Source organism: Gossypium raimondii, chromosome 3 (genome assembly GCF_025698545.1).
Source record: "Gossypium raimondii isolate GPD5lz chromosome 3, ASM2569854v1, whole genome shotgun sequence".
NCBI lineage: Eukaryota > Viridiplantae > Streptophyta > Magnoliopsida > Malvales > Malvaceae > Gossypium > Gossypium raimondii.
This window is the reverse complement of record NC_068567.1, coordinates 61,424,525-61,444,445: the sequence shown is the minus strand read 5'-3', so window position 1 is coordinate 61,444,445 and position 19,921 is coordinate 61,424,525. Positions and strand designations below refer to the sequence as shown.

Below are 19,921 nucleotides of genomic sequence, written 5' to 3'. Positions count from 1 at the left end.
ATTTTCTAAACATCTTAGATTCATATTGTCCATTCCTTTATAATTTGATTTTTAACTAGCATTGAAATCATAAACGTACAACTATACAATGGGAAATTCAAGGACCAATTTGAAATTTAAGCGATAGATAGAGGGGGTTCAATGAAATTAGTCATTTTTTGACCATTTCTTTTTTTATTTTTTTATACCAGATATATAAATACCCCATTGCAGGGTATCTCGTGAAAAAAAAAAAAAAAGGCTCACAAGCCAAGAAAGCTTTTACCTTTGCAACCATTTCACCACCTTCATTTACGTTCAGTCACACATTTGCTAAATCTTCCATTGAATCTAGACACCTTTACGCCCCCTTCTTCATCTGCAAAAAAAGAAGAAGAAAAAGGTCATTTTTTATCACTTTTTCTTACTCAAATTCCCCAACTTCCACTTAGTGTACACATTAGTTCCTCTTTTAATGGTTCTTTGATCTCAGGGTCTTTAAGAATTTAGCTTCTTTTGAGAGTTTTATGATCTGGGTTGTTTATGTAATCTTAAAATACTTGGATTGATCCGATCATTTAGCCTCTTTTTCGTGACTCACTTTTTTGGGTTTTAGTCCCTTTTAAGTATCTAACACAACTTTACCTTTATGTGATTTACACTTAAATTTCAGGGTTTTTCAATCTGATCCATCTCTTTTCTTGCTATATCAGCTAAGGAGCTTCAATGGATTCATGTTGTGTAGCTTTTAAACCCAATTCTCCTTTATTGAATACAAGAAATGGCTATGGCAATGGAGATATTAAAAATACATTTTTAGGGGAAAGAACAAGAGGGAGTGTTTGGTTCAATCAGCTCTCAAACACATTGAGAGGTGATGATAAGAAGGAAAATAAGATAAAATCTGGTGTTTCTGCTGTTCTTACATCAGATACACCAAGGGAAGCTGTGGTATGTTTCAAAACTTTTTCCCGTTTATGTCCCTACATGATCTTGTATTTTGCATTTTTTAATGTATGATTCATGACTATTTGAGAAAATTTATCTGTTTAGACATTGAAACCACGTCGGTTTGAAAGACCAAGAGTTGACCCCAAAAATGTAGCTTCAATCATATTAGGAGGTGGTGCAGGGACTCGTCTTTTTCCACTTACTAAAAGGGCTGCTACACCTGCTGTAAGAACATATATATACACGAATTTGATGATATATACTTGATTTTGATGCTAAAAGTACCATAGAGGTCCTTGTACTCCTTGTACTCAGATTAGTCCTAGAGCAAATTGGTCATTTAATCTACTTACGAGGACTAATTTTCTCTTTTTTAGTAGAGAAGCTAAAATGCTATCTGGCTTCTAATACAGGGGCTTCTATGGTACTTTTACTGATTTTGATTCATATAAAACATGTTGTTGAATGTTGTTTTTTATGTGAATTATGATGTTTTTAGGTTCCAGTCGGAGGATGTTATAAGCTGATTGATATTCCAATGAGTAATTGTATCAATAGTGGGATCAACAAGATTTTTGTTTTGACTCAGTTCAACTCGGCTTCCCTTAATCGTCACCTTGCTCGTACATATTATGGCAATGGTATCAATTTTGGAGATGGTTTTGTCGAGGTACGATGTTTGAGTATCAACAGTATTAAGGATTCATTTGTTCTTAGATTATTGAACGATTCATTCGGTTAACAGGTTCTGGCAGCGACTCAAACATCGGGAGAAGCAGGGAAGAAATGGTTCCAAGGAACCGCTGATGCTGTGAGACAATTCATTTGGTTATTTGAGGTAAAACCCGAGTTTCGTTTTCCCTTTCTAATTTTGTGTAGTTTGTTTTTGTGATGAATTAAGTTTATTCTTGTAGGATGCAAAGAATAGGGATGTCGAGAATATACTTATCTTGTGCGGTGATCATCTTTATCGAATGGATTATATGGAGTTTCTACAGGTATTGATTGCTTTTTACGAGATTGGGACTCGTGTTTTTTGGCATTTAACTAACTAATTTCCGATGCATAACAGAGTCACGTCGACAATAATGCTGATATTACAATCTCGTGTGTGCCAGTGGACAACAGGTTTTTATATCTTCTCTTGTTTTAATAACGTACTTCTTGTTGGATATATATTTAAAAAGCTGACCATAATGTGTTACTTTCTAGCCGTGCATCGGATTATGGACTGGTGAAGATGGATGGAAGGGGTCGTATTGTCCAGTTTGCTGAAAAACCAAAGGGTGCCGATTTGAAAGCAATGGTAAGCATGTTCAGGCATCGATGTTATCACGGTTATTACGATAAGAAACTGTATTATTTACGTGCTTTATTATTATGATTCTCTGTAGCATTACGATAAGAAACTGTATTATTTATGTGCTTTATTATTATGATTCTCTGTAGCAAACTGATACCACACTTCTCGGGTTGTCTCCCCAAGAAGCTATGAAATCTCCTTACATTGCATCTATGGGAGTTTACGTATTTAGGACAGATGTGTTATTAAAGCTTCTAAGATGGAGATATCCGACTTCAAATGACTTCGGGTCCGAAATCATTCCTGCTGCTGTCATGGAGTATGATGTCCAGGTAAGAACTTTTAAAAACGGAACTTCTGTTTAAGCTCCAAATGCACAACTGACCCCTATCAAAGCTATGCACTAAATTCTGAGTGTCTCTCGTATGTACAGGCATATATTTTCAAAGACTACTGGGAAGATATCGGAACGATCAGATCATTTTATGAAGCCAATTTGGCCCTCACTGAAGAGGTTGGTGAAACTTATATACGAACTTACCGCTCGGTTCTTGAAGTAAATTTAACCTCTAATACTTGTCTCCTTTTTGCAGTTTCCGAGATTTGAATTTTATGATCCAAAGACACCTTTCTATACATCTCCCCGTTACTTACCACCAACCAAAATCGACAAATGCAGGGTACGGGATTGGTCTACTTTCGGTTTTATTTCCGGCACTTTTGTTTTCTTACTTCTCACGTTTTGGCCCGTTTTTACAGATTAAAGATGCAATAATCTCCCATGGATGCTTCTTACGAGAATGCAGTGTCCAACACTCGATAGTTGGTGAACGCTCGCGTTTGGACTATGGTGTTGAGCTTCAGGTTTAACTTTCATCCTTTTCCATTTAAGGAAAAACCGATTTCCGTTAACGTTTATTCTTTGATTCCTCTTATTCACTCTTTGCTATCTAACAGGACACGGTAATGTTGGGAGCAGACTATTACCAAACTGAACCCGAAATTGCTTCTCTATTGGCAGAGGGTAAGGTCCCGATTGGAATTGGACGCAATAGTAAAATCAGGTAACTTAACATGAAGAACAAATTCGAGAGTCGAATGAAATACAAGAAATTTATTTTTTTCTAAAAAATGTATGGTTTTTGCTTTTATAGGAACTGCATTATTGACAAGAATGCTAAGATTGGAAAAGATGTGGTCATTGTGAACAAAGATGTAAGTATACTATCCCTTCCATTTTTAGAAATTTGGTCCTTCTTAGTTAATTGAGCAAATTGATCCCTTTTAAAAAAAAATTAGATCAATTTAGTCCCTCTCAATTTCGATCAATTAATCATGATGTTCACTTTTTACATCCATTTATCCTAATTTTGATTGGTATAATAGCCATCATTGAAATCCTTATTTCTTCCATTTTTGGTAAAAAGACCTCATTAGTTCCTTTCAATTTCAAAATTGAGTAAATTGGTCACTCCTAGAAAAATCGAGTAATTTAGTCTCTTTCAATTTGAAAGTTTGAGCAACTAAGGACTATTGATTTTCATTAATTTATTTTTGATTAGTATAATAACCTTTAATGTTTACATGTTCTATCCATTTGGTTCTAATTTTAAAAATTCAACAAAAGCCCTTAATATTTATACACTCTGTCAATTTGGTCTTGGTTCTAAATTTGTTGATATCCAATAGGATATTAATTTGTTAAACTTTTAGAATCATAACCAAAATGACAATTTGTATAAACGTTAAACACTAGATTTATTATTATACCAATCAAAACTAGGATAAATTAACTAAAAAATATGATAATTTATTCAATATCGAAATTGAGAGGACTGAGTGGTCTATTTACCTCTATTTTTCAACCATGGCTACATCAAATTAAACTATCAATGAACTGCTGTTATTTCTTTTGATTAGGGTGTTGAAGAAGCAGATAGACCAGAAGAAGGATTTTACATAAGGTCAGGTTTAACCATCATAATGGAGAAGGCAACCATAGCAGATGGCACAGTTATATAAAAATGGGGGACCTTAAAAATGACATCCATGGGGGCAGCTTTGAAGATTGGAATTCGAGTTGCGAAAAAAGCAACCGATGAAGATTGAATTCGAGTCTGAATGTCGGATATGGCGGAATGCTGTACATGCAGCATTTGCCTTTGAAGAAAAAGAAATGAAAGCTGCAACTTATTATGTAAATTACAAGTTCTTTTATGTACTGTAAAATATGGTTCTCATAGAAATAAGTTTAAGAAAATAAGATGGCTAGCGCTTTAGCAGCCCTTGTTTCCTTTTATTAGTAGAGTAATAATATATCTTTTGAGAGACTAAAATGGCTGATGCTCGTTTCTTTTATCGATTTTTATCCGTTTTGATGTTAATCGTTTTAAGAAGCATCCGAAGTGTTGTTTGTCGACAAACCTTTTAACAGGTTGGTATTGTTTGTGGATTAAGTTATGGTAATCTTACAATTTTATGGTGTGTGAGTTGGAGTGTCAAAAAGAGGCTACTTGGGACATGGGTTTGCACGAAAGCATTTTGTCGGGTTGTCGGGTTGGCTTCGGTGAACGGTTCATCTATCAAAAGAAATGTGTGCATTTACTTATTTAGGGTTCACGTGGAATTGTGATGTTGGGATCTTGGGTGCTTATTTTAGTAGGTAAATTAACGCCTACGCTCCAAAAGATAGATTATTACGGGTTATATTTGGGATTCAGGTATCTGTTTTAAAGGAAATTTATCTAAAATTACCTATAGGTGGATGCATGGTTAAATGTGAACATTGGTTTCTATATATTAAGTTAAAGATCAAATTAATCTTTTTTATTGAAAATTTCATCTATTCTTTTTTTGTTAAAAATTGGCACTGCGTTAAGAGTCGGATTGTTTTTTACTTCTTTTTTACTAAAAAATTGGTAAATTAGTCCTTATATGTTAAGTCAAAGAGCAAATTGATCTTTTCTGTTAAAAATTTAATTCATTTTTACTATTAAAAACTGACACGGCTGACAGAATAATCAAATAATTACATGTGTTGTGCTACGTGTACTTCATTATAACGTATAGGGGTTAGTTTTAACAATAAAAATGAACATAATTTTTAATAGGACTATTTTATTCTTTAATTTAATATATAAATATTAATTTACTCATTTCCTTTTAATAAATGGAACAAAATGCATATAAGAACTTCCATAATACTTTTGCCAAACATTAGCCTACGGTGAGATTTGAATCATGCCCATATATGACATTATTATACTTCTAAGTTCACTTATCGAATCAAGTGACACCATACATCCCCTCTAATGACTTATAAGATCTACCGCACTTCGAAAACGTAAAAAATCTCACAACACCCTCCACGTGGCAGGTCACCATATTGACACACTCTTGTTCTGGCTTTTGTCTTTACACGTGGCCTAGTTTACGTAGAAACATGTTGCCACAAAATGCATGAAAAACAAAAACAGTTTCCTCATAAAACCAAAACAATGAAGAACATAATAACAATAGTAATACCCTAATCACCATGCAAGATACGAGGAGAACTGATTTGAAACTACTAGAAGGAGGTGTCTTAAAGGAAGCAGAAGAGACCATCAAAGCTGATCATGTCGGAAACAACCCTGAAACTGATTCAGATTCAGCCACTGCTCTGCAACTTTTTCTTGATCGTATCCCCATTAACAATTCAATCCCTGGCATTAAAAACTCTCCTGGTAATCCATTTATTACGCAATATATATGTATATATGTATTTAGAGACAAAATATGTAGTTGTTGAAATTAAACTTGGGTTTTATATATAGTTGTGGAATTGAAAACTGGGGATACTGTGAAGGATGCAATTGAGTTTTTGTATACAAAGAATGCCTTCGGTGCTCCCATTGTTGATGTTTTAGACCCTGAAATCCCATTAACCAGATTCCCAGATCGCTACATTGGTTTCCTTGATTTTGCCACCTTGGTTCTCTGGTCCCTTCAGGTATGTGTGTGTGTGGTTATGCCCTTTTGCCGAATGCTAGCAAGGAGACTGGTGTAAGTATGTATGTATGTATGATTATGTCCTTTTGCAGAATGCTAGCAAGGAGACTGGCAAAGGCAATTTCATGTCCTTGCTTGAAAAGAATCCTGAAATTGGCAATACAAAGGTCTCTTTTTTTTTTGGCCTTTTTTCTCTTGTTGAATTCCATGCCTTTTAAGGTGAATTATAGGTGGATAAGAATTTGGATTTAGTAATTAGATTTCGATATTTTTTATATTTTGAACTTGGTAATTGGATCTAAATTTAGGGGCTAAAATGAGTCTTGCTTTGAAGTTCAGGGTTAAAAATTATATTATCCCTCATGTGTTGAATTTTACCAATTGGAACTAGGTAGGGGAGTTAGCAAAATCTTTCCTATGGAATCCATTTTTCCCTGTACGCTTAGAGGATACCCTATTTCATGTTCTGTTGCTGATCTCGAAACACCGAATCCAAGTCGTGCCGGTCATCGAACAATCCAATCTTAAAGTCACAGGTTTCGTTACACAGGTACAAGTACTTATAAATCTAGCTTACCAAGCCATATATAGCAAATAGAAGGCTAACTTATTGCCTATTTTATGATAGAATGCAGTTATCCAATTGCTTCTTCAATCTGATGGACTCACTTGGTTCGACAGTATTGCCGAAAAGCCGCTATCGGAATTCCGGTATGTGTATCGTTTTCGAGCAATTCTTGCTTAAGTTTTGATTTTTTTACATCTTTTTTCAGGTTCGAAAACGAGAGTGTAAGTTTCGTGTATGGTGATGAGAGCATAGCCGATGCACTTCATGTCTTGTTTAAAAGCCAAACCGGTGCAGTTGCTGTTATCAATAGACAAACTCGAATGCTTATCGGTAGTGTTAGAAACGGCGATGTGTACCTTCTTATGGAGAACGATAAGATTTTCCGTGATCGAAAGTGAGTAATGTTTGTATTTCTTGCCACCGTTGACAAGTAGTACAACTTACAGAAATTTTTACGGTTTTACAGGGTTGTGACCGTGGAGGAATTCATTCGTATCGAGACTAGTGACAGGGATCCCGATCCTACCATCGAACGAGACATGGGGGCTCTTTTATCGGCAGGGGTTCTTCAACTACGAAATAAATACCGTCCGAGAATGGACTCACCGGTCACCAACAAAAAAACCGATACACTCAAGGAAGCAATGAAGAATGTAGCAAGAACTAAAAGCGATTTCTGTTTCCAAGTCGATGATTCGGCATACTCACGTTGAGAGACATTATCCTTCAGTTTTCGCCACCGTCAATGAACTCTAATATCGATGGAGGAGGCTTCTTTGAAACTGCACTCGAACTGACTGGTTGTCAGATCAAAGGTGGAACACTAGTTTGTGATCATTAATGCATTTAGTCCTCAGGAAGAGTCACCATTCGGTCTGAGCGAGTGCCGGTTCTGGTTCCAGTTTTGGCATTGCTTCTATCTACTGGAGTGTGCTCAACTTGAGATGTTTTAACACATCTGCTCGGCTCCGGTCCTAGAACATGTCGACGAACAGCAGCATGTTGGTAAAGAAGATGCTTAACATTTAGAATCTGGGTTATTGAGGTACTTGTCCTTCCATCATCTACTCGAGTTTAACCATAACAGAAAACAACATTGTCGGGAACGGCTCCGAAAGGATTAACGATTTCGGAAGAATATGTTTATGTAATTGTTAAAGATTTTTAAATTATTATTAAATTGACACAACGACTAAATATTTGTTGTTTGTTGTTATATCAATTTTTAAATTATCATTGTATTAAAGCTTAAAAGTGTTAACTTTTAAAGAAAATATTAAGTTTCGTTTTCTTCCTTCAATTCTATCAAATCAAGTTTTATTTTTTTAAAATCAAGTTCTTACTTAAATTATTAAAATACATCAAAAGGTTTTTGACCATTAATTTTAATAGTTACTTTTTTAATAAAAATTATAAAACTTTATAAAAATCATAAAATAGTAAAAATTATAAAAATTTAAAATAAAATATAAAATTCGTAAAATTCGTATTTAAAATAATATTTTATATTTTTATAATTTTATTAATTTAAAGTTTATATTTTATAATTTTCTAGTTTTTAATAAAATTTAAATATTTTTATATTTTTATTAAAATTTAATAATTTTATTTTTTATAATTTTTATTATATGTCACGCTGTGATTGTGACCAATCACACGGGTGATTTTAATTAAAAAATTAGGAGTAATTAATTTTAACAATTAAATTTTAAAATTAACTATAAAAAATTTTGATAATTTTTTCAATTTAAGCACTCAATGAGTAGAAAAATAGGGATTAATTCTGGTTTTTTTTTTGAGAATTTTTGAGGCTGTTAAGTTTTTTATTAATAATTGTATGATCGATAATAAAAAAGAAATAATTAAATGATTATTTTATTACTTGACTAACTAGATGACTGTAGTCTAGCATTTAATATAGATAGAGAAAGGCATATGGTTTCCCCTTCCGTTTACATCAGTGTCGGTGAAACTAAAAAGTCAACGCTGTAACAAGGGGGAAAAACATGGTAAAAAAAGAGTGAATATTTATAAAAAAATTGAAATGAAAGATGCCCATCTCCGAATAGATCTGCTTGTTTATCGCCTCTTGCTTTCATCTCTTGTCACCAGAAAAAACTATTCCTCGTAGTCCAAAGCTGAACAACGGAGGTTCCTTTTGAGGTTTGAGTTCTTTTAAAAACTATATTTAAAACCAATTTTTTAGTTTTATATTGATTCTTCTTAAAGATCCCAATTTGTTTTTTCAAGCATTCCATTTTTTTTTTTTTAGAATTCATGATAGATTCCTTTTTCAATTCAACGATTTTGGTTGTTCTGGATCTGGGGTTTTGAGGTTTGCTTGTTTTCTTTCAAAGAAAAAAAAATGGGTTATTGTTTGTTTAGTGAGAAAGTTGAAGGGAAATTATGGGATCTCATGTTCTTCTGGTAACTCTTGGTTTTTGTTAGGGGTGAGCATTCAATCGAATCGAATTAAATCAAATCGAAAATTTTCGAATTAATCAAATTTTCGAATCTTATTTTATCATCTTAACTTTATTTAAAGTTTTCTCGAATCGAGTCGAGTGAGATAGAATTTGAATCGAATATATTTGTTCGAGTTAAATTTTAAAAAATAATTTTGGGTCCTTTTAACTATTGTCACCCATTGTAATAAAAATTGTCCACATTAATCAAATTTTTTATTAACTTTTATCACCTCATAATTTATTTATTAATTTTTATATCTTGGTTAGCTTCTTTGCTTGTTTAGTTGTTTCAATTATCTTGATTCTTGTCACTATATATTTTGGAATTAAAAATATATTAAATGTAAAAATATGATTTTTAATAAAATTTATTTTAAAAATAAAATGTGAAATTGATACCAATATAAAATTCTAACACGAATATTTTATGGCATAATTAATAATTCAATTTTAATATAAATATTCAATATGACTAAACAATTCAATAATTTAAATAATATAAAATTTAATTTAATAATATAAATAAAATTATTACTATTTATATTTAGTGATTTTTGGATAATTTTAATTTTTATTTGAGAGTAAAGGGTGAGAAGTAAAAGTTTAGAAGAAAAATAAAAAGTTTTGAGAAATAAAAGTTTGAGGGAATATAAATAAGGAGAGTAAAATTTTGTAGGGAAAATATTAAAAAAAATTTGGAGGAGAGAGGGTTTGGGGTAGGTGAGAGGTGGGAGGTGGGAGGTGGGAGGTGGGATGGGAAGGGAATAAAAGTTTTAGGAAAAAAGTGGGAGGAAGTAAAAATTTGGAGGAAAAATAAAAGGTTTTGAGGGTTTTTTGGAGTAAAATTTTGAGAAAAAATAAATGGGAGAGTAAAATTTTGGTGAGAAATAAATTTTGGGTAGATTGGGAGGTTGGGAGGAGAGAGGAGTAAAAGTTTTGGGGGGAAAGTGGGAAGGAGTAAAAGTTTGAGGGAAAAGTAAAAATGTTTAAAAGTTTGGAGTAAAAATGTAAAATATTATAGTTTAATATTCGAATTATTCGAATTATTTAAGTTATTCGAAAACTCAACTCGATTCGAACTCGAAATTCGAATAACTCGATTAACTCGATTCGTTTAACTCGAAATTCGAATTTTTTTCGATTTTTTCGAGTCGAATCGAGTTTTGCTCACCCCTAGTTTTTGTGATATGGGTTTGATTTTCCTTTTGGTGGGTTTTGTGTATTACTTTCAAAATCTCAGTTCCAAATTTCTGAATCATGAGATTTTAAGCATGTACTTGGTAAACAAACATAGCATTAGGGTTTTTAAGTGTTTATTTTGGGAACTTAATGGATCTTTGTGCTTACTTTGATTTGATTCTTTTCTTATGAAATAGGATTTGAAGCTAATATCCGATGGAAGGAATCGGAGGGCCACCGATGCCTCAATGGGGACATGATGCTTGGAGGATGTATCAGTATTATCTAGATAAGTCGACTCCTCATACGACTTATAGGTGGATCGGATCCCTTGTTATAGTAGCTATCTATTGTTTGCGGGTCTATTCCGATCAAGGGTTTTACATATTCGTGTTCGGTCTAGGGATTTACCTACTGAATTTGCTATTTGGATTTGGGTTTTTGTCTCCTTTGGTTGATCCTGAACTCGAAGGTTCCGATGGACCTTTGTTGCCAATAAAACGTTCAGACGAGTTCAAGCCGTTTATTCGTAGGCTACCCGAGTTTAAGTTCTGGTAATTGAAAATTTATCATTCATGTTCCTACTTGTAATGATGCGGTAATAGTTTGTTTTATGTGCTCTGTGCCTAAATCTTTTGTGATATTTTGGTTAAGTCTAAAGCATAGTCTGGTTTTCGTGATGGATGGAAACATACCTTATGTTTTTTACCAAGAAAATTTATGTGTGAATATGTACATGTTTTTTGTCATTGATGATCATGAAACTTAAGGAATAGTTATTGCATTATTTAAGATTTTAACTAAATGGCATGCTTTAAGTGACACGTAATTACTGTTTTTAAGGTAAAGGTACTATGAAAGTCTTTATGTTAGAAGTCGGATTGTCTTTTGCCTCGTTTATTCAAAAAATGGGCAAATTAGCTTCTGTACATTAGATCAAAGAGCAAATTCTTTCTTTTACTAAAAATTCTATCAGTTTTTACTGTTAAAAATTGGTTCTTGTATACTAATATGAGGTACATGTGTCACATCATGTGTCACTGTCTGGTTATTCTAGTAGTCACGCTAGTTTTTAACAGTACAAATGAATGAAATTTTTAATAAAAATGATCTATTTGCTCTTTGATATAACACACAAGGGCTAATTTGTTCAATTTTTTAATAGAGAGGGTAAAATGTAATCTGATTCATGTAACTTTAACCCTGTCTTTAACTGCAATGTAGCATAAGAGTTTCTTGGAGATGATTTAATCTCTAAGATTCCAACCTTTGTTGTTCTGTTTGGTGTTTTTTAGCATACTTGCTGAATATGAGACGAAATGATCTTGCATTACAATTTACGAGCACAGGCGACAGTGTTCTGCTGCAAGTTTCTGATTTTGGAAATCTAGAAGAATATGATTGAAAGCATATTTGCTCTTTATCTGTCAATTTCATCATTAATCACCTCGTCATTGTCGATTATTCTGATTTCATGCATGTCACTGTTTCTTTATAAGTATAGAATAAGGACTTATTTAGATAAACTATTAAACTTGCGGCGCTTTTTCTTGATCTCAGAAGTTCATTGTCTTGCAGGTACTCCATGACCAACGCTTTCTGCATAGCATTTGTCATGACTTTCTTCTCTGTATTCGATGCTCCCGTCTTTTGGCCTATACTACTTTGTTATGGGATCGTTCTCTTCGTTATTACAATGAGGCGTCTAATCGGACATATGATCAAATACAAGTATATCCCATTCAGCATCGGAAAACAGGTTCGCCTTTAGTTTATAACAATTTTTTTTTCTTACAGAAATATTCCGGTAAGAAAGGTTCTGCTAGTAGCAGTGGTTCTCGTGAGGATTGAATCTCGGCATACATGATCATTGATTTTCATCTTTGGAGAAGATGAATTTATGCTGTTTATGGATTTTTTTTTTTTTTAAATATGCAGTTTATTACAAAAACATAAGTTCAGTTTGACCCTGCTTATACACATTTTTAAAGATATGATCAAAGATTTTGGGGGATTATTGTGCAGAAATGTATACATGCAACAAAATCATTGTTTCAGTCCTCTGATGGTTGATATTGGTAGCTAAATTGTTAGTGATAAAGATCATCTTTTTTTTATTATTAGGAGGAACCATCAATGGTTGATTATGCGCTTAATTTCTCTTCTGATGTGCTTTTTCATAACTGGTGCAATGATGGGGTTTTCCGCAGTAAATGGAAAATAGGGTAAACTATACAAATAGTGATTCAACTATGCCTATTTTCTATTTTGATCATCAAAATTGATAATAGAAACTTTTTTAATCGACATAATATTACATTTAGTTTTCATTTATTCTAATTCTTAATATTTTATAAATTTATTCCTTTGGATTTATAAATTTTATCAAATTTTATTTCAAGGCTATAAATTTGTAAAACTTAAAAAAATCTCAATTATAAATTAATAATATATTTATATTTAGTAAATTTGTAGTGATTTTGTAAATTTGATCATGCTCATGTATCTTTCTTTAAATATACTTATGAATTTTCATTTTTTTCATTTTAAGCACACTCATGAAAGACTAAAAATATATCAAAATAGTTTATTATCTAATTTAGTTGTAAATTTTAAAAAAAATAGAGGTGATTTAAGAGTTATTTAAATTATATTACTAATTTGTACTTGAGAGATTTTTTTCTTTTTGGGTTTTACAAATTTATAAATTAATAATATATTTATAGATGTAGAATACTTTAAAAGCTAAAAATTTTGGTTGGGAAGATTGAGGATCAAATTGATAGAGTATGTAAGTATTGGTGACTAATTTTGTTATTATACTCATAGAAAAAAAAGCTTTCCGTTATCAATTTAATGGTGGATAATCGAACATGAACAATTTAAATATTAGTGTTTAAATTGAAAATTTTTAAATTTAGGTGACCAAAATAGGAACACGAGAAATAGTTGGGTGACCATTGTTATATAGTTTACCTATATTAAAAGGGTAAACTATTCTAGTAGTTATCCGGTTATTAATTTTTGTCATTATATATTGTAATATATATTAGTATTGGAATTTATTTATATATTTTATTTATAATATATTAGGATATTATATTAATATCATTTTATATTATTTATCTTTTCTATTTCATTTATTTTATTTGCATTTAGAATTTAGATTCAAAAAAAGAGAGTAAATGTATTTGGTGAATCAAATACTATGGTCTAATAAGGAACCTTTCGGATTCGTTGATAATTTTTTGAAAGATTTCTTCGAAAAGGTTTCATTAACTTCTCATTTATATCGCGTAGACCTTGTTGTTGCGAAAATTCTTAATTCATGAGTTGTAGGGAGGGACTTATGTCGCCACAAACAGAGGCTATAGCAAGTGTTAGATTCAAAGCTGGTGTTAAAGAGTATAAATTGACTTATTATACTCCTGAATATGAAGTCAAAGATATTGATATCTTGGCAGCCTTCCGAGTAACTCCTCAACTCAAAGTTCCGCCTGAGGAAATAGGGGCCGCGATAGCCGCTGATTCTTCTACTGGTACGTGGACAACCGTGTGGACCGATGGGCTTACCAGCCTTGATCATTACAAAAGGCGATGCTACCACATTTAGAATTTGGGTTATTGAGGTACTTGTCCTTCCATCATCTACTCGAGTTTAACCATAACAGAAAACAACATTGTCGGGAACGGCTCCGAAAGGATTAACGATTTTGGAAGAATATGTTTATGTAATTGTTAAAGATTTTTAAATTATTATTAAATTGACACAACGAGTAAATATTAAATTTTAAAGTTGTTGCTATATCAATTTTAAAAAATTTTAAATTATCATTGTATTAAAGCTTAAAAGTGTAAACTTTTTAAAGCAAATATTAAGTCTCGTTTTCTTTGTTCAATTGAATATTTAAATTTTAAAATGTATCAAATCAAGTTTTATTATTTAAAAAACCCATTAATATTTTTCACTCAAGTACGTATGAATTATTAAAATGCATCAAAATGTTTTTTACACTTAATTGTGTACTTAAATTATTAAAATGCATCAAAAGATTTCTTGACCATTAATTTTAACAGTTACTTGTTTCTAATTTTTCAGTTAAAGTCATGATGTGTCATAATCATTGTTAACAAAAATTATAAAAAATTATTAAAAATATAAAAATATTAAAATTTATTAAAATGAAGAAAATGTAAAAATCAAAACTATAAAACTTTATAAAAATCATAAAAATAGTAAAAAAATTATAAATAATGTAAAAGAAAATATAAAATTCGTAAAAGATTCGTATTTAAAATAATATTTTATATTTTCTATAATTTTATTAATTTAAAGTTTATATTTTTGTAAGTTTCTAGTTTTAATAAAATTTAAATATTTTATATTTTTATTAAAATTTAATAATTTTATTGATTTTTTATAATTTTTATTACATATCACGCTGTGATTGTGACACGGGTGATTTTAATTGAAAAATTAGGAGTAATTAGTTTTAACGATTAATTTTAAAATTAACTATAAAAATTTTTGATAATTTTTTCAATTTAAGTACTCAATGAGTAGAAAAAATAGGGGATTAATTGTTTTTTTTTAATTTTGAGAATTTTTTATAATTATTAATAATTGTATGATCGATAATAAAAAAGAAATAATTAAATGATTATTTTACAACTTGACTAACTAGATGACTGTAGTCTAGCATTTAATACAGATAGACAAAGGCCGAGAAAGGCGTATGGTTTCCCGTTCCGTTTACATCACTGTCGGTGAAACTAAAAAATCAACGCTGTAACAAGGGGGAAAAACATGGTAAAAAAAGAGAAAATATTTATAAAAAAATTGAAATGAAAGATGCACATCTCCGAATAGATCTGCTTGTTTATCGCCTCTTGCTTTCATCTCTTGTCACCAGAAAAAACTATTCCTCTTAGTCCAAAGCTGAACAACGGAGGTTCCTTTTGAGGTTTGAGTTCTTTTAAAAACTATATTCAAAACCAATTTTTTAGTTTTATATTGATTCTTCTTAAAGATCCCAATTTGTTTTTTCAAGCATTCGATTTTTTTTTTTAGTATTCATGATAGATTCCTTTTTTAATTCAACGATTTTGGTTGTTCTGGATCTGGGTTTTTGAGGTTTACTTGTTTCCTTTCAAAGAAAAAAAAATGCGTTATTGTTTGTTTAGTGAGAAAGTTGAAGGGAAATTATGGGATCTCATGTTCTTTTGGGTAACTCTTGGTTTTTGTGATATGGGTTTGATTTTCCTTTTGGTGGGTTTTGTGTATTTTTTTTCAAAATCTCAGTTCCAAATTTCTGAATCTTGAGATTTTAAGCATGTACTTGGTAAACAAACATAGCATTAGGGTTTTTAAGTGTTTATTTTGGGAACTTAATGGATCTTTGTGCTTACTTTGATTTGATTCTTTTCTTATGAAATAGGATTTGAAGCTAATATCCGATGGAAGGAATCGGAGGGGACGGTGCATCGGTGGCATCACCGATGCCTCAATGGGGACATGATGCTTGGAGGATGTATCAGTATTATCTAGATAAGTCGACTCCTCATACGACTTATAGGTGGATCGGAACCCTTGTTATAGTAGCTATCTATTGTTTGCGGGTCTATTACGTTCAAGGGTTTTACATAATCGCGTACGGTCTAGGGATTTACCTGCTGAATTTGCTAATTGGGTTTTTGTCTCCTTTGGTTGATCCTGAACTCGAAGGTTCCGATGGACCTTTGTTGCCAACAAAAGGTTCAGACGAGTTCAAGCCGTTTATTCGTAGGCTACCCGAGTTTAAGTTCTGGTAATTGAAAATTTATCCTTCATGTTCTTACTTGTAGTGATGCGGTAATAGTTTGTTTTATGTGTTCTGTGCCTAAATCTTTTGTGATATTTTGGTTAAGTCAAAAGCATAGTCTGGTTTTCGTGATAGATGGAAACATACCTTTTGTTATTTACCAAGGAAATATGTGTGTGAATATGTACATGTTTTTTGTCATTGATGATCATGAAACTTAAGGAATAATTATTGCATTATTTAAGATTTTAACTAAATGGCATGCTTTAAGGGACACACAATTACTGTTTTTAAGGTAAAAGTACCATGAAAGTCCTTATATTAGAAGTCGGATTGCATTTTGCCTCGTTTACGCAAAAAATGGGCAAAAATGGGCAAATTAGCTCAAAGAGCAAATTCGTTCTTCTATTAAAAATTCTGTCAGTTTTTACTGTTAAAAACTGGTTCTTGTATATCAATATGAGGTACAGATGTCGCATCATGTGTCACTGTCTGGTTATTCTAGTAGTCACGCTAGTTTTTTACAGTACAAATGGATGAAATTTCTAATAAAAAGGATCTATTTTTTCTTTGATAGAACACAAAAGGGCTAATTTGCTCAATTTTTTAATAGAGAGGGTAAAATGCAATCTGATTCATGTAACTTTAACCCTGTCTTTAACTGCAATGTAGCATAAGAGTTTCTTGGAGATGATTTAATCTCTAAGATTCCAACCTTTGTTGTTCTATTTGGTGTTTTTTAGCATACTTGCTGAATATGAGACGAAATGATCTTGCATTACAATTTACGAGCACAGGCGACAGTGTTCTGCTGCAAGTTTCTGATTTTGGAAATCTAGAAGAATATAATTGAAAGCATATTTGCTCTTTATCTGTCAATTTCATCATTAATTACCTCGTCATTGTCGATTATTCCGATTTCATGCATTTCACTTTTTCTTTGTAAGTATAGAATAACGGCTTATTTAGATAAACTATTAAACTTGCGGGGCTTTTTCTTGATCTCAGAAGTTCATTGGCTTGCAGGTACTCCATGACCAAGGCTTTCTGCATAGCATTTATCATGACTTTCTTCTCTGTATTCGATGTTCCCGTCTTTTGGCCTATACTACTTTGTTATTGGATCGTTCTCTTCGTTCTTACAATGAGGCGTCAAATCGGACATATGATCAAATACAAGTATATCCCATTCAGCATCGGAAAACAGGTCAGCGGCTTACAACACAATTATGCCTTCGCCTTTAGTTTATACTCGTGGCCAACCAGGAAATCTTAACAAATCTTTTTTCTTACAGAAATATTCCGGTAAGAAAGGTTCTGCTAGTAGCAGTGGTTCTCGTGGGGATTGAATCTCGGCCGGTTCGGATTAGGACATACATGATCATTGATTTTCATCTTTGGAGAAGATGAATTTATGCTGTTTATGGATTCTTTTTTTTTTTTTTAAATATGCAGCTTATTACAAAAACATAAGTTCAGTTTGACCCTGTTTATACACATTTTTAAAGATATGATCAAAGATTTTGGGGAATTATTGGGCAGAAATGTATACATGCAACAAAATCATTGTTTCATTCCTCTGATGGTTGATATTGGTAGCTAAATTGTTAGTGATAAAGATCATTTTTTTTTTATTAGGAGGAACCATCAATGGTTGATTATGCGCTTAATTTCTCTTCTGATGTGGTTTTTCATAACTGGTGCAATGATGGGGTTTTCCGCAGTAAATGGAAAATTAATGGCTAATATATAAAAAGGGTAAACTATACAAATAGTGATTCAACTACGCCTATTTTCTATTTTGATCATCAAAATTGATAGTAGGAAACTTTTTTTAATCGACATAATAATACGTTTGTTTTCATTTATTCTAATTCTTAATATTTTATAAATTTATTCCTTTGGATTTATAAAATTTGTAAAACTTAAAAAATCTCAATTATAAATTAATAATATATTTATATTTAGTAAATTTGTAGTGACTTTGTAAATTTGTTCATGCTCATGTATCTTTCTTTAAATATACTTATAAATTTTCATTTTTTTCATTTTAAGCACACTCATGAAAGATTAAAACATATATCAAAATAGTTTATTATCTAATTTAGTTGTAATTTTTTTTAAAATAGAGGTGATTTAAGAGTTATTTAAATTATATTACTAATTTGTACTTGAGAGAATTTTTTTTCTTTTTGGGTTTTACAAATTTATAGATGCAGAATACCTCTAATTTAAAAGTTAAAAATTTTGGTTGGGAAGTTTGAGGATCAAATTGATAGAGTATGTAAGTATTGATGACTAAATTTGTTATTATACCCATTAGAAAAAAAGGCTTTCCGTTATCAATTTATTGGTGGATAATCGAACATGAACGAATTTAAATATTAGTGTCTAATTTGAAAAATTTTAAATTTAGGTGACCAAAATAGGAACAAGGAAATAGTTGGGTGACCATTGTTATAGTTTACCAATATTAAAAAGGGTAAAATATTCTAGTAGTTATCCGGTTATTAATTTTTTTGTCATTATATATTCTAATATATACTAGAATTAGAATTTATTTATATATTTTATTTATAATATATTAGAATATTATATTAGTATTATTTTTATATCATTTATCTATTTCTATTTCATTTATTTCATTTACATTTAGAATTTAGATTCAAAATAAAGTAAGGAATTATAAACTTAAAAAGCAGGGATTGGGTTGCGCCATACATATGAAGGAATATAAAATAATGATGTATTTGGCAAATCAAATACCATGGTCTAATAAGGAACCTTTCGGATTTGTTGATAATCTTTTGAAAGATTTCTTCGAAAAGGTTTCATTAACTCCTTATTTATATCGAGTAGACATTGTTGTTGCGAGAATTCTTAATTCATGAGTTGTAGGGAGGGACTTATGTCGCCACAAATAGAGGCTAAAGCAAGTGTTAGGTTCAAAGCTGGTGTTAAAGAGTATAAATTGACTTATTATACTCCTGAATATGAAGTCAAAGATACTGATATCTTGGCAGCCTTTCGAGTAACTCCTCGACTCAAAGTTCCGCTTAGGGAAGTAGGGGCCGCGGTAGCCGCTGAATCTTCTACTGGTACGTGGACAACTGTGTGGACCGTTGGGCTTACCAGCCTTAATCATTAAAAGGGTGATGCTACCACATTGAGCCTGTTCCTGGAGAAGAAGATCAACATATATGTTATGTAGCTTACCCTTTAGACCTTTTTGAAGAAGGTTATGTTACTAACATGTTTACTTCCATTGTGGGTAATGTATTTGGGTTCAAAGCCCTGCGCGCTCTACATCTAGAGGATCTGCGAATCACTACTGCTTATATTAAAACTTTCCAAGGCCCCAAGGGTAGATTGATACAATATAAACCTCTGGTAAAATGCCTTTCCCCGGTAACCCAGCGGATAAAGTACATTACATAGTCTGTTTTAGGGATTGGCGACTTACCCATTCCCTGACTTTGGCACTGGACGTTCCAAAAATGGGTACTATTGGGTTGGGTGAATTAGCTTTCCTTCTCCTTTTAGGACCTATCCGAAAGAGAATCCAGTACTTCTTGGTCGTGAATATCTGAATAGGAAAAATTACAAAATGAATAGGAAAAATTACAAAATGATCTCTAGCTATTCAATTTTACTTTTTTGGTCACTAATTTACTAACGGTCG

The 19,921-nt window shown here is 31.6% G+C and overlaps 3 protein-coding genes and 1 pseudogene across 7 annotated transcripts; all 4 read left to right on the top strand.

Annotated features, from left to right (window-relative positions):
* Window positions 1-224: 224 nt before the first annotated feature.
* Window positions 225-4,569, top strand: LOC105795318 (glucose-1-phosphate adenylyltransferase large subunit 1). Of its 2 annotated transcripts, none has more exons than XM_012624890.2 (15): window positions 225-382; window positions 693-930; window positions 1,033-1,155; window positions 1,430-1,600; window positions 1,676-1,768; window positions 1,845-1,928; window positions 2,003-2,058; window positions 2,143-2,236; window positions 2,380-2,565; window positions 2,667-2,747; window positions 2,827-2,913; window positions 2,993-3,097; window positions 3,191-3,297; window positions 3,388-3,448; window positions 4,154-4,569. In XM_012624890.2, the coding sequence occupies exons 2-15, from the start codon at window positions 706-708 to the stop codon at window positions 4,253-4,255; spliced, it is 1,575 nt and encodes a 524-aa protein (XP_012480344.1). In that variant the 5' UTR covers window positions 225-382; window positions 693-705; the 3' UTR covers window positions 4,256-4,569. The 2 variants fall into 2 exon arrangements, with proteins under 2 accessions (XP_012480344.1, XP_012480343.1); XM_012624889.2 differs by having other exon boundaries at window positions 653-930.
* A 1,187-nt stretch (window positions 4,570-5,756) lies between these two features.
* Window positions 5,757-8,091, top strand: LOC105795315 (uncharacterized; annotated as a pseudogene).
* A 652-nt stretch (window positions 8,092-8,743) lies between these two features.
* LOC105795317 (protein RER1A-like) lies at window positions 8,744-17,857 on the top strand. Of its 4 annotated transcripts, none has more exons than XM_012624887.2 (4): window positions 8,744-8,954; window positions 10,636-10,992; window positions 12,017-12,197; window positions 12,236-12,498. In XM_012624887.2, the coding sequence occupies exons 2-4, from the start codon at window positions 10,655-10,657 to the stop codon at window positions 12,287-12,289; spliced, it is 573 nt and encodes a 190-aa protein (XP_012480341.1). In that variant the 5' UTR covers window positions 8,744-8,954; window positions 10,636-10,654; the 3' UTR covers window positions 12,290-12,498. The 4 variants fall into 4 exon arrangements, with proteins under 4 accessions (XP_012480341.1, XP_052484678.1, XP_052484677.1 ...); XM_052628718.1 differs by lacking the exon at window positions 12,236-12,498 and adding an exon at window positions 17,535-17,857 and having other exon boundaries at window positions 8,754-8,954; XM_052628717.1 differs by lacking the exons at window positions 10,636-10,992; window positions 12,017-12,197; window positions 12,236-12,498 and adding exons at window positions 15,877-16,245; window positions 17,266-17,446; window positions 17,535-17,813 and having other exon boundaries at window positions 8,799-8,954.
* A 1,290-nt stretch (window positions 17,858-19,147) lies between these two features.
* LOC128040001 (ribulose bisphosphate carboxylase large chain-like) lies at window positions 19,148-19,677 on the top strand. Its single transcript, XM_052628971.1, has 2 exons — window positions 19,148-19,337; window positions 19,451-19,677. The coding sequence occupies exons 1-2, from the start codon at window positions 19,148-19,150 to the stop codon at window positions 19,675-19,677; spliced, it is 417 nt and encodes a 138-aa protein (XP_052484931.1).
* The last annotated feature ends 244 nt before the right edge of the window (window positions 19,678-19,921 follow it).

Coding starts and splice junctions, on each gene's coding strand:
- LOC105795318 (XM_012624890.2), top strand. CDS start 706: ATGGATTCATGTTGTGTAGCTTTTAAACCCAATTCTCCTTTATTGAAT. Junction 2,566..2,666: donor TCATGGAGTATGATGTCCAG/GTAAGAACTTTT, acceptor TCGTATGTACAG/GCATATATTTTCAAAGACTA. Junction 3,298..3,387: donor GGACGCAATAGTAAAATCAG/GTAACTTAACAT, acceptor TTGCTTTTATAG/GAACTGCATTATTGACAAGA.
- LOC105795317 (XM_052628717.1), top strand. CDS start 15,896: ATGGAAGGAATCGGAGGGGACGGTGCATCGGTGGCATCACCGATGCCT. Junction 16,246..17,265: donor CTACCCGAGTTTAAGTTCTG/GTAATTGAAAAT, acceptor ATTGGCTTGCAG/GTACTCCATGACCAAGGCTT. Junction 17,447..17,534: donor CATTCAGCATCGGAAAACAG/GTCAGCGGCTTA, acceptor TTTTTCTTACAG/AAATATTCCGGTAAGAAAGG.
- LOC128040001 (XM_052628971.1), top strand. CDS start 19,148: ATGTCGCCACAAATAGAGGCTAAAGCAAGTGTTAGGTTCAAAGCTGGT. Junction 19,338..19,450: donor AGCCGCTGAATCTTCTACTG/GTACGTGGACAA, acceptor TATGTTATGTAG/CTTACCCTTTAGACCTTTTT.